At 40.1% G+C, this 10,569-nt stretch overlaps 1 protein-coding gene across 1 annotated transcript; it reads left to right on the top strand.

The window, feature by feature from the left end:
* The first annotated feature begins 1,066 nt into the window (after positions 1-1,066).
* CDX4 (caudal type homeobox 4) lies at positions 1,067-9,225 on the top strand. Its single transcript, XM_007992089.2, has 3 exons — positions 1,067-1,768; positions 7,526-7,671; positions 8,434-9,225. Exons 1-3 carry the CDS (start codon positions 1,267-1,269, stop codon positions 8,638-8,640), a joined length of 855 nt encoding a protein of 284 aa, XP_007990280.1. The 5' UTR covers positions 1,067-1,266; the 3' UTR covers positions 8,641-9,225.
* The last annotated feature ends 1,344 nt before the right edge of the window (positions 9,226-10,569 follow it).

The raw sequence follows: 10,569 nt of genomic DNA, 5'->3' as shown, positions 1-10,569 counted from the left end.
TAGAGGGATTAGCTAAATGGGGATGGGGGTGCCAGGTTATGTTGGATTTTGTGTAGGAGCAAATTTCCTGAGTAGGAAACAGCCTGGAGTAAAGGCTGTGGTAGGTCTTGGGGGCGCTGGGTGGAGAGGAGGAACACAAGAGGTGACCTGGTTTCTTGAGGCAAGATACTGATTTCATTGGCATCTACTAGCAAGTCTATGTCTTCTTCAACGATTGGAGTTTTAAAAAGAAAACTCTTTTAGTTTGCTGCAGCTGCTATGGATTTGAGACTGCAAGAGTTCTGGCCCCTTGAGGCACTGGATTTCGGACAGAAGCCATACCTAGCAGAAAGAGACACCTGAGAGTAGTGGACTGACATGAAAATAGGAAAGTTTATTATCTACATGGTTCTTCTCTCTCTCCCCTACCATTTTTTCATAACCTACGTTATTCATCTTTCTTTAATTTGTGCATATTTGTAAAACATTCGATTAATTCAGCCTGCCATCCACTACAGTGTAATCTTAGGAAGGCAGAGCAAGAATTGTCTTTTATTCACTGCTGTATTCCCACGCCTACACAGTATCTGGCACACAGTAGACGCTCAACAGAGTTGTGAAATGAATCTTTGCCCTTGGAAACAAAGGCGGCCTCTTGATGGAGGGAGTGAGGAGAGTAAGGGAAATCTCTTTTCGTTGGCAGCCTGGGCCAGTGCCATGCGGTAAACCCCTGCGAGGGAATTTGGGCAGAAGGAGACTGCAGATGCAGGTTGGACGCGGGAAGATCGGTGAAAGGGAGGAGGCCGCGGTGTAAGGACTGATTCCTAGAGAGCGGAACTTTGCCCGGTTTCTGCAGGTCTCTGTCTGACTTTGCGGGGAGCTGGTCAGAAACCCCTGGAGGAGTTCCTGTCCCCAAAAGCACAATACTGACACTATGGGGACCAGATGGACAGAATCAAGAAAGATGAGACAGAAAGGCCTGGGAGCTTGGGGAGTGGGTGAACAAGTTCCTGTGAAAGTGAAATGGCCCTTCATTTGAATGCAAATGCTATGTAAAAGCCTGAAGCCCCTTGACGTCAGCCCAGCCATTGGTGGCCTATCTATACAGGGCTACCAGTCACCTGAATACCCTCGCAGGAAACGTGGGATGGAGTAGTCTGAGGGGTGCAGAGGAGTTTGCGGCACAACTACGTACTGATAAATTTATTATCTGGGCTTCTCAAAGTCGAGTTGGGGCCTTACAGGGACCTCAGGATGGCTTAGGGAGCGCCTTCTACCCAAGCCACGATGTACGGAAGCTGCCTTTTGGAGAAAGAAACAGGCATGTACCCGGGCACTCTCAGGATCCCTGGGGGTGGCGGCACAGCTGGGACAGGAGGCACGGGGGACGGTGGGAGTCCGATACCAGCCTCCAGTTTCGCTGTGGCACCGGCTTTCTCGCACTATATGGGGTATCCTCATATGCCCAGCATGGATCCTCACAGGCAGTCTCTGGGAGACTGGGGCTCACCTTACAGTCCCCCGCGAGAAGACTGGAGCGTGTATCCTGGGCAGTCTAGTACAATGGGCACAGTGCCTGTGAACGACATGACCTCGAGCCCCGCCGCTTTCTGCTCCACCGACTACAGCAACTTGGGCCCTGCGGGCGGTGGAACTAGCGGTAGCAGCCTACCAGGCCCGGCTGGTGGGTCGCTTGTCCCGACGGACGCAGGCGCCGCCAACGCCAGTTCCCCCAGCAGGAGCCGCCACAGCCCCTATGCATGGATGCGCAAGACCGTGCAGGTGACGGGTGAGTAATCCATTCCAATGCCCACACACTTTTCCTTCCTTCCCTTCTGCGCTACTTCTCTCGGTCGGCCTGCCCTCGCACTTCTCAGGCCTCTCCCAAGAGGGCTTAGCTGGGGAGACCCCTATATGGCTGACTGACCTATTAGGCATCTCCCTCGCGTTCGCCTGGGCTCAAAACTCACTCACTGAGTGCAGCGATTGGGACTAAACCTACCCTAGAGGTGATTTTCGCCTTTCGCTGCTCCATGAAGAAAGTGAGTGAGTGAACAATGGGTACGTTGAGCCACAAGGATGAGGATGCAATCCTGTAGTTGCCCACATGGGAAAAGAGATGCATGAGAATGTTCAACGAGTGAATGAAGAGAGAGGGCAGCTGTGGTGTCTCGTTGTTCAGGCACTGCTGCTTGACTTCCATTTCCAAACCCTTACCCATCCGAGTGGGCTGTCTCCCACCTCCCCGCCCCCAAAGCTGGTGATGCTCAATTTAGCTTCACAGTGCTTGGCTGGCAACAGACTCTCCAGTTTAGCCACGAAGTCCCCGACGGCAAAGCAGCCTTGTCACCCTGGCCTCTCAGGGAAGTTCCAGCTTCCTTCCTACAAGTTGGCAGAGGCAAATTGGCCTAAAATCCATTGCCGTCTTACAACGTCCTTTCTTCTAACCCAAGTGTTGAGGCAGGCGAGAAGGCTAGAGCACTGACCTGGCACATAATATGGTGACTAACCCTCACACCCGCTGGGCACGCAAACGAATCAGCTCCAGCACTAATAAACGGCTAAAGCCCTCATAACTATCAATGCAGGCGTCTCTCAGGCGTAGGGGCTGAATACAGGTCTGCGGCAGCGCCCAGGAAGGCACAGCGATCGCGATCTCAGCCTAACCAGCAAGCCAGTGGGCGACTGCTGGGAGCCAGGGCGAGGGAAGTGGCTGTTCTACTTTAATCTTAGACCGGAGCGCGGGGGGGGAGGAATGTTTGTTTTCAACTGTTGTTCTTTTATTACATTCTTATTATTCCAACCCTCGCTCCCTGTCATTAGAGGAAATTAGTAAAAATCGACTCTGAGTATTTTCATCCCTCTGGGGAGGAAATGGCATTTCAATAGCATTTGTCCACAATGATTATGCTCCTGTTCTCAGTTCTGCACTTTGTCTTTCCTCCAAAAAGCAAAGGCAGGAGGGTGGGAAGTGACCCATTTTTACCATTAGGAGAACGTTTAGCCAGGAAGAGGAAGTTCTGTGTATTAGAACATCACTAGAGTAGCAATCCCAAGGTAAAAGTAGAGTTCAGATACTTGACTTTAAAGCATTTGCAAGTAAGTCTGCATTTTTTAAAAATATGAGTGAGTCTGTCGACAAAGTAGAACAGAAAAAGAGGTTAGGGTGGGGCATTCCCAGAGTTTTTATTACATCTAATCTCGCAGTTATAATTAGCATCCACTCACTAAACCCTAACAATCAGAAAAAGACACAAAAGCTAGAAAAGTAGTTGCTGGCAGTCTAGGATTATGTTTTGAAACACATTAAGAGGAAAGTCACTGGTGTGCTGTTTGCAATAGAGAACAAGAGAGGAAATGGATGAGATAAAAGAAATTATCTCCAGCCTTGATTTTTCTGTTTTTGAGGAAAAATATGACAGTTTTGTCTGATTAAAGGTCTTCCATTTACATTTGCTTTTATTAGCCTGAGTCTGTCTCTTGGGTAATTCTAATGCCAGGAAAGGTTTCGTTAGTCTCCTAACGGGCTCCTTAGTCTCTTGCACCTTCATCATTAGCTAAACCCTCAAACCTGACTTTACAATGGCACCTTCACAAGATTTTCTATCCAATTTCTATGAGAAGTTTAAAATTGAATGATATTGGAACCCTTTAGATTATTGGCAGCCTATTCTATAGATAAGGCTTCATTAAATTAAAACTTTGTTTAATTTTAATGTCTTATAAATGAAAATAACCCCTTAGCTGTATTCTTATAGTCTAAGGTGCATATTTAGCAGCAATTTAATAATATGATGAAAAACTTTGGTTATCTCCCTAGAAAAATGCACAAAGGCACAGCAGCACACACACAAGTAATTTGTTACATAATTTCAGGAGATTCATGGATCCATTGAAGCCCTTTCAAGGAACATCAGGTTATAAACCCCACGAAAAAAGTTAAACCGATCACCTCACTTGGCCACCCACTGAGGACCAAAATGCACCCATTTATATGCTTAGCGCATAGTGGATCTTAAATATTTGTTTAATGAATGAATGAGTCAGATCCTCCTAAATTTTCCACTTCACCCTGTAGTATTGTGGGACAACATATGGTTTATGACTGAGAGGAAAAGATGTACTTCAATATGAAAGTAACCCTTGATTAAGGTAGTCAAATGGAAGTTATTTCCATTACTGAAAAATGTTTTCAATAAACTAAAAAAAGAAAAATACACGTATTAGTGGACAATCAGAAAACATTTCATAGCGACCATTATAGCATGTGATTTTCTAATGAGAGCAAAGAAGCTGACACATAGAGTAAATGACTGCTCCCTAAGTGATCTGATTTAAATGGAAGACATGTTTATTTACTCTTAGTTCTCTAAGTGGTCTATTTCTATACATATCTAACTTTAAATATTATGCAAAAAGGAATATGACAGAAAAGTTTCTATGGAAAGTTAAATATTTTCATGCGCTTTCACATTTTAAACATTGGTGAGGTGATAACCTAAGCAGGCTGGAGAGAGACTTTTCTGTTAGAAGTGGAAAAGAGGGGGAGAGGAGGAAGTAATTGTGATTGATTCTGATTCTGATTGATTGTTTTAAGCCACTGGACAACATGGAGGAATTTATGCTTAAAAGGCATTATTCAATAAGGACACTTCATGAAATTAGTTGCTTAATAATTCTTGAGAGTTATCATTGTCTTCCTTGGTTTTGCTCATTTCACAGGACAACTTTTAAAAAATGAATTTGGATGCAATTTTTAGCTATAAACAGTGAAATAAATCCCATAAGATGAAAAGTCCTCACAGTGGGGTCAATTAGACAGTACTTCCTACAGAAAAATATTTGTTTTTATTATCTTTACACTCACTCCCATCATCATCATCACCTCTATGTTTGGAGAGCGACTTTCTGCCTAGCGGCACTTTTGCAGCCAGTCTTTCAAATGAACAGCATTTTAATTTTATTTAGGGTGACAAGTTATCATATATTGTGACATTTGCTTGTGAATTCTGGGGAGATAATGTGGTTGGGAGGATGGGAAGGACTCCATCCATCTTTAACTACAGAAGTTTTTCTGACTCTTTGAGGAGAAGGCAAATACATCTTAGATAGTATTAATTTTCTAAATAAACTCAATAACGGCTGAAAATGGAGCCCAACACACTCAGAAATGTCATAGTCTCTAGAAGAAGAAAACAGCTTGAACAATAAAAGTTCGTTCTGTTAGTGCTATTTTTTAGTGCTTGGATATGGAAATATGGACATTATACTTTACCAGAAAATGTCCAAATCCCCTTCATCGTCTATTCTGGTTTCATCATTTTATCTGGTTTCATCATTTAAGAAGAAGAGACAATGGGATTGGGAGAGACAATTTGAGGAGAGGGACACAAAAGGAGCACCAGGAAATTCAAATTTATTTCTCTTCGTAAACTGTGTAGTCAGTTTTTTTCCCCTGAGCTACATCTTCTTGGAGTTTCAGGTCTTATCTATCAGATTCTGGCAACAGACTCTTTTTAACACTTCACATGGCTTTGATATGCAGCCAGGCTCTTCCTTACCCCTCCTTTCTTCAGAGGTTATATTGCCGGAAAGGGTAGGATTTTTATGGCAAATAAAGGGGCCTGGTCTTGACTTTATTGTCCTCAGAAGAAACTGCAAGAGGGGAATTTATGACCAATGGGGGTAGGGAAGGACTACAGTGTTTCCAGAGTTATTGATGTCTGGTTATATTTATTGATGATCAAAGAGCATAAAACATGGATAAAGACAAGTTGAATTTTTAACCAGTCTGCCTCAAGTTATAATTTAAACACTCAGCAACTTTAAGATTAAGAAGAGTTTTAGAAAACATGATTTCAAAGATACATTTCGATCTCAAGATTCGATGTTCTAGAAATAAATTAAATCTCCAAGTTTTCATTTTTTCTCTAACATTCTGTCTTTGCAACATGCCAAAAGGCAAACTTCTGGTTTCCAGGTTTTTGCTTAGATTCAGAAAACCAGCTCAGAATTTAGGAGTTTAAGATAGGTTAACTGACTGGACCACATAGTTTTCCTTTTCTAAGGGCAGGGAAAGGAGATTTTATTCAGTTCATTATTTAGCCATTTAGATTAATCTTAAAATATATCACTTATCTAAAATTTATTTCTTCACTCATGTCCTTTTTTTTTCCTTTTCTGGAGATGAAAGGGTGTCTCACATTTGTTTGGGGCTTGTAAATTCTGAACCAATTGGCTGGTGTTCCTGAATGTAAAGAAGATTCAGAATGGGATCTGATGCTATGTAACTCTTTTGCTCTTTTGTTAGGCCTGTGCTGTATCTTAACACCTCAATGGAGTTTAGGGAATCACTTTAAAGACGTCTTTGTCCTACAGATCGACCCCAAAAAATCACATAAAAAACAACCAGGGAAGATCAGAAGGAGTATTTAAAACCCACAGAGAAAAGGAGGAAGATCCTGGAGGAGGGTAGAGAAATTAAAAAGAAAAGGGAACTTCCTAAGTACCTTTGGAAATTTTGAAAGGAGGATAAAGCTCTATTTGAAGGAGGGCATGAGGAATTAGTTAAATGTTGTAACACAAAGCAAATGTTTGTATATCCTTTCAAAGGGCATGGAATACTCACTTTATTCTGCTTAAGTCAATACCTCCTCCTTCCCCCATTCACTATCCACTTGGTAATAAAAATTAAGACTCCCACATAAAAACTATTTTTTTTTCTAATAGGTAATGGGGTTTTCTGAAACAGAATCTGCTAAATGACAATTAATGTTTTCTTTTTAAATTACTATTCAAACCAAACTCTAGGAAATTATGTAACTATAGTGTCAGGATCCCACAAGTGTTTTCCACTCTTGGGCCATTATTATGGGTCCCAGCATATTTGAACTTGGAATAACATTTAGTTAGCATGCTTAAATAGGAGTCAAAGATATATGCTTGGGTCCCCACTCCTCAATTCTCTAACACAAAGTCATTTACCCTGAGTTTCATGTTCTTATCTGTAAAATGGAGATAAGACATGTTCTGCACAATTCAAGAAGGTAGGTAAGAGGTTTAATAGGAACAGTATGAAAAGACTGCATAAAGTGTAATGAGAAGTACCTGTATAATGGCATTACTATTACTGCCAATGCTAATCACATATGTAAGTGGGAAGGTAATAAACACCATGGGTTAAAGTGTTTAAGCATTTTCAATGCTCTGCTATAAAAATAGGTCAAGATGGGATGATTGTGATTTGACCAATCATTTTAGGAGAAACATTAATTAAAGAGATGTTGATTTTATGTATAAAGAGAGATATAGATATATAGATATATGTCTACGTCTATAGATGGTAGACTGAGATATTGCTATCATAGCCACAGATGAGAATGTATTTAATGGAGAAATGAACTTTTATGAATATTTGATTCAAAAATATATTTATTTTATATTTTAAAGTAAAGATGAGGGTGGGAAGAGTGTCTATGATTTCTTTAATTAAAACAATCTCCAAGAAGCAGAAAATGATTAAATGCAATGCTTTCTCTCCTAACAGGTAAAACCAGGACAAAAGAAAAGTATCGTGTAGTTTACACTGATCATCAAAGATTGGAGTTGGAAAAGGAATTCCATTGCAATACATATATCACCATCCGGAGAAAATCAGAGCTGGCAGTTAACCTGGGCCTTTCTGAGAGACAGGTACACCAGAAGTATATCAAACATGTCCCATATAGTCAATTTCAATAGAATCAGAATTCTAGAATTGTAAACTCCCTTGATGCGTTGCCTTATCCCAAGTAGCTTGCATTTCGACCACGTGTGAATGCACATTGATATCGCTCTTGTCTGTCTCCAGCAAGAGATATATAATATTTCATCACCCTTGTTCACTCGTTTATATGTTTCATTAATACTTTACTAATAGGAAGACAAACTTCCTATTAGTAATAGTATACTTTACTAATAGGAAGAAAACTTAGTATATAATAGTATACTATTAGTGATAGGAAGATAAATTTTCTATTTTATTTTATTTTATTAATATTTTACTAATAGGACTTTTTAGTGAAATATTAATAAAACATAGAAATGGCTGATTATAATTACCTTTGCTATTTAAATATCTCTCTCTTATCAGCACTCCTCAGCATCTATCATTACAGCGTTATTTATTTCCACCTGTGCAACAGAGGAGGCGGGTAAGGTATAATATTAAGATTATTGCATTCAGAGTTAGTAGCCCTAGACTTGGATCTCAGTTTCATCTCATGCAAAGTACTTGCCCTCTCTAAGTCTCAAGCTTTTTTTTCTAACCTGTTAAGTGGGCATATTTCACAAGGTCATTGTGAGGCTCAAATGAAGTGATGCATATGAAGGGGCTTTGTAAATGCTAAAGTCTGTGTACAATATCAGAAATCACTAAGTTAAGTGCATTCAGTATGTTGCTCCATTGTGTTTCAGGTGAAAATCTGGTTTCAGAATCGCAGAGCCAAGGAGAGAAAGATGATCAAAAAGAAAATCTCCCAGTTTGAGAATAGTGGAGGCTCGGTGCAAAGTGACTCTGGCTCCATCAGCCCTGGGGAACGGCCTAACACTTTTTTCACCACACCATCTGCTGTTCGTGGATTTCAGCCTATTGAGATACAGCAGGTTATAGTCTCTGAATGAAAGAAAGCAAAGAGAAATTTAAAGTGCTCTGTTTTTAGTCGTGCCTTTTGGGTCTCTAAGCTATCTGCAGGGGAGTTGGAGCAGGGTGTAATTCCCTGTAAGGCAGTATTTGGAACAGATGGATGTACAATGGGTTGAAGATAATTTAGGGGACTCTTACTTTTAGAAACTATCCCCAGAAAACTCCTGTCATGTGCTGTGCTATATGCCAGTCACTCAGGAAGCTTAGTAGTAAGCTATATAATTAAAAGCTAGAATCACAGGCCCTTCCAAGTCTGTTCACAATTTCAGAAACTTGCTTATGAATAGACTGTAAAATACAATTTTGCCAGAAAGCACATTTGTGTATGTGTACTTTTGTTTGTTATTTGATGCTAGGTGTTTTCTTTTATGCTATCTTTAAGGAGTGAAAAGAAGGTAAACCGAAGTTTATCTATCTTTAGCTACCTTTCTAAGTGTTTAATTCAAAAGCTAACATAATTTTTATGACAAGATAAATGTTTTAAAAATCATCAGAAGGTGATTCTGATTCCATTGTCACTACTTAACAAGAACAACCAATAAAATAGACAATTTTGGCCCTCAGTCATACTTGTCTGGCATCAATTATCTCAGAACTTTCAACCTGCAGTGTCATTTTAAAATATTGTCAAAACAATGAACCCAGACTAAAACAAAATAGGCCAGCTTGGTTGAGTAAGGCACATCTCCAACTCATAGAATAAACTCTACCCCCTCTTCTATCTCTCCATTCCTATTCCAGTAAGACTTGTGTAAGCACAAGACAGTGAACTGATATGTAACCCCTACGTGCCATCACCTTTCAACCTGTTCAATTTTACCCACATCATGTCATGTCAATGTAATTTACTGGTTTATAATCCAAGAAGCTGCAGTTTACAGATTAAAAACACACAGCTTGACTAAGAAAAGGGGTTGCAGTGATCCAGGTTGCCGAGAGCAACCAAGTGTGGGTCCAGCATACTGTTTGCATATTGAAGTGGGCAAAGACTAGGCTGCGAGTCCTTTTGAATTGAGATGGTTTAAAGGAAAGCTTGATTAAAGTGTAAAAGCCATCAGGGTACAAATTTTGCTTTCAAGATACACTTTCATTGTTCTTAAGAAAATTAGAATTTTGAGCACAACTATCTGTCTTTGAGTTGGGAATAAGAAATGTATCCTCCCTTTCCTTATGAAAATCTCAGAAAGAGGTTTTACTTCCCCTGGCTGCTCCTGAAGGCACATCATTTAGTTCTGAAAAGATTTAAGGGAAAAAAACTTTTCCATTCTTGATCTAACCTCTTGGAATTATATTCTTTACAACACATTTATGAGGAAGGCATCAATTGCCCTATTTTACTGATAGGGAAACTGAGATGTGAGCAATCAAGTCACTTTCCAAAGATACATAGCAAGGATATTGTGGATGCTGATGTGAACCCCTAGCTACATAGGATGATCTTCCTCGGTCTCTAGTGATAGGTCCAAACTCAAAGCATCCCTTTCTTTTCATTTTGTATCTGATTATACTACTGAAGGTGCATACAGCTCCCTAAACACCAATCCGTACATAATGACCACCTAGGAATGCAGCCTAATTTTTCTTGTTTTCCAGCTCCCTTACCCTTCTGGTTAGTGAGTTTGAAGCTTCTACTAATAATCTTAGTAATGCCTTATATATATGTAATATTTTTATATATTTCAATGCAATTTTACATCTGTTATATTATTAGACCCAATATCCTCACGAGATATGAAAGAATTGCTACCCCTATTTTGTACTTTGAGAAGCTAGAGACCAGAAACGCTTAAGTATCTTTGATAAACTAATTCACTTCTCTTAGCCCACGTCTACATATTGGTAGATGGTGATAAGGATAGATCTATTTAAATTCTTTCCTCTTCAAAAAGTTACTGACTTTTTCAGTA

The sequence above is a fragment of the Chlorocebus sabaeus genome, chromosome X (assembly GCF_047675955.1).
Source record: "Chlorocebus sabaeus isolate Y175 chromosome X, mChlSab1.0.hap1, whole genome shotgun sequence".
NCBI lineage: Eukaryota > Metazoa > Chordata > Mammalia > Primates > Cercopithecidae > Chlorocebus > Chlorocebus sabaeus.
Note: the sequence above shows the minus strand (reverse complement) of the source record. Positions and strands in the feature narration are given on the sequence as shown.

Bases quoted from the DNA above. Each gene is read 5' to 3' on its own strand.
- CDX4 (XM_007992089.2), top strand. From the start codon at position 1,267: ATGTACGGAAGCTGCCTTTTGGAGAAAGAAACAGGCATGTACCCGGGC. The intron at 1,769-7,525 runs GTGAGTAATCCA...CTCTCCTAACAG, and splicing joins CAAGACCGTGCAGGTGACGG to GTAAAACCAGGACAAAAGAA. The intron at 7,672-8,433 runs GTACACCAGAAG...ATTGTGTTTCAG, and splicing joins TGGGCCTTTCTGAGAGACAG to GTGAAAATCTGGTTTCAGAA.